At 53.7% G+C, this 2,159-nt stretch overlaps 1 protein-coding gene across 2 annotated transcripts in view; it reads left to right on the plus strand.

Moving 5' to 3' along the window:
- Vgll2 (vestigial like family member 2) overlaps positions 1-1,666 on the plus strand; it is a 5,502-nt gene extending 3,836 nt beyond the window's left edge. The window contains exon 3 of one of the 2 annotated variants that reach the window (XM_005363615.3): positions 1,041-1,666. In XM_005363615.3, the coding sequence (XP_005363672.1) occupies positions 1,041-1,627 (587 nt within the window). In that variant the 3' untranslated portion in view covers positions 1,628-1,666. The remainder of the gene's footprint in view (positions 1-1,040) is intronic. The other variant, XM_005363616.3, reaches the window with a different exon arrangement.
- Positions 1,667-2,159: the final 493 nt, after the last annotated feature.

Raw genomic sequence — 2,159 nt, forward strand, 5'->3', positions numbered from 1 at the left:
GAGAGAGAGAGAGAGAGAGAGAGAGAGAGAGAGAGAGAGAGAGAGAGAGAGAAGGAATTTTCATTTGTCATTTGTGCAGGAATCGCAGCCCTCATTGCTCCGCTAGTTATTCCTAAAGTATTATCTGTCATTTTGCACAAACGTTGCCCTTCGACAAGATTTCGAAGCATTCATTTTCGATACAAAATTTCCTCTTATTTCGCTCCCATTGCCTAAACTATTTTTCAATGAGACATTTGTTTACCATTCAGAAGGTGATTTCCAAGTCTCTTTAGATTTTCTAGCATGTGGTACCTATGCCTTCCCCAGAGGAGATGTTCAACAAGGGACTTTGAGTTGAATGTCTTTCTCTTCTCTACCCAAGGCAACAAACCTCCTAAGCGCCCGTCTCTTATTCTACCATATTCTAGGGAGTTGTTAGCAATACTGTTGACTGATTTATTATTATCTTTATTGTTATTTTTATTATTATTGACTCATATCCTTGAATTCTCGCGAGAGGAGGAACATTTGAAAGACCTCTAGAAAATAACACCACTAATAACAAACTTCGGAAGTCTATCCTTGGTGTCCTGGTCTAACGGACACCTACCTTGAACATGTTCTGGAGCGGGGAGGGTTAAGACAGTAGAGAAGGAAGTGAGACAGCTAGACCTCAGACAGGGTCTGAGACAAGGGTCTCCATCTGCAGCTTGGAAAAGAGAGATTGAGTCTGTCTGCCCTGGACCAAAGGGGACAGGACAAGCTCTCTTTTAAAATCTCCGACTTCCTCCACCATCAGAAATTCTGTTGCTAGCCCATCTAGAAAACTGGGTGATTCGGATGTCCTCTGGGAGGCTTTCGGGGAGCCATCACTTCTCAGTGTCCTGGCCTCACTGTCACCCGCAGCAGGCCTCTTAGAAGATCGCCCAGAGGTGAAGGCTGAGGTCCCTACCCCCTCCGCAGCCTTCCAGCCCTTGAACCCTATGCCCCCTGTCCGGTAGGCTGGCAAGGCTTCGGTGGTGACACTTCTTTTTCGCTTTCCTCCCACCTCGGAGCAGCAGAAGGCACCTTCCCGATGAGCCAGCGCAGCTTCCCTGCCTCCTTCTGGAACAGCACGTACCAGGCACCGGTGCCCGCGCCGCTGGGCAGTCCTCTGGCCGCCGCACACTCGGAGCTGCCCTTCACCGCCGACCCCTATTCTCCTGCAGCGCTGCACGGCCACCTGCACCAGGGCGCGGCCGACTGGCACCACGCACACCCGCACCACGCACACCCGCATCCACACCATCCTTACGCGCTGGGCGGCGCCCTGGGAGCGCAAGCCTCAGGCTACCCGCGGCCAGCCGTGCACGAGGTCTACGCGCCCCACTTCGATCCGCGCTATGGGCCTCTGCTCATGCCCGCAGCCTCTGGCCGCTCCGGCCGCCTGGCCCCTGCCTCGGCTCCTGCTCCCGGCAGCCAGCCCTGCGAGCTCGCCGCCAAGGGCGAGCCGGCGGGAGGCGCGTGGGCCGCGACTGGGGGACCCTTCGTGAGCCCCACCGGGGACGTGGCCCAGAGTCTGGGCCTCAGCGTGGACTCAGGTAAGCGGAGGAGGGAGTGCAGTCTCCCCGCAGCCCCTCCAGCACTGTACCCGACTCTGGGCTGAGCCCCAGGCGCCCCGACTTCCCTTGGGAGACCCCCCCAGGACCATGTGGCTGAGAGAGTGCATGCCATCATTTTGTGTCTACGGGTAGATGTCTCTAGAAGGTAGCCCCCTGCCCTCGGCCTGGCTGCTTGGTGGTACAGAGGAGGACTCTTTTTGTTCTTTGAAGAAAGTTCGCTGGAAAGATTCTAGCCTGCGCTGGTCAGAACCATAGCCACTAACCACACGTGACTACTGAGCCTTTACCCTGTGGCTAGGATGAACGGTGATGTGCTGTCAGACATAATACACACTGGAATTCCAAAACTACAAAAGAAAAAAAAACTATGTAAAACCTCACCTCGTTAACATTTTATACTGAGTTTGCATGTTCTAATATGTCCAGCAGTTGCCTCTTGGTGATATTGGGTTAAATAAAATATGCTATTAAAAGGCTCCATTGTTTTTTCTTCCGGTGGTGCCTATGGCGCCAGGGCATTTCACTGATGCTGCGCAGCACTGATCCAGAGTATGGGTGACTCCTGGGGTCTCTTAC

The sequence above is a fragment of the Microtus ochrogaster genome, linkage group LG9 (assembly GCF_000317375.1).
Source record: "Microtus ochrogaster isolate Prairie Vole_2 linkage group LG9, MicOch1.0, whole genome shotgun sequence".
Lineage (NCBI taxonomy): Eukaryota > Metazoa > Chordata > Mammalia > Rodentia > Cricetidae > Microtus > Microtus ochrogaster.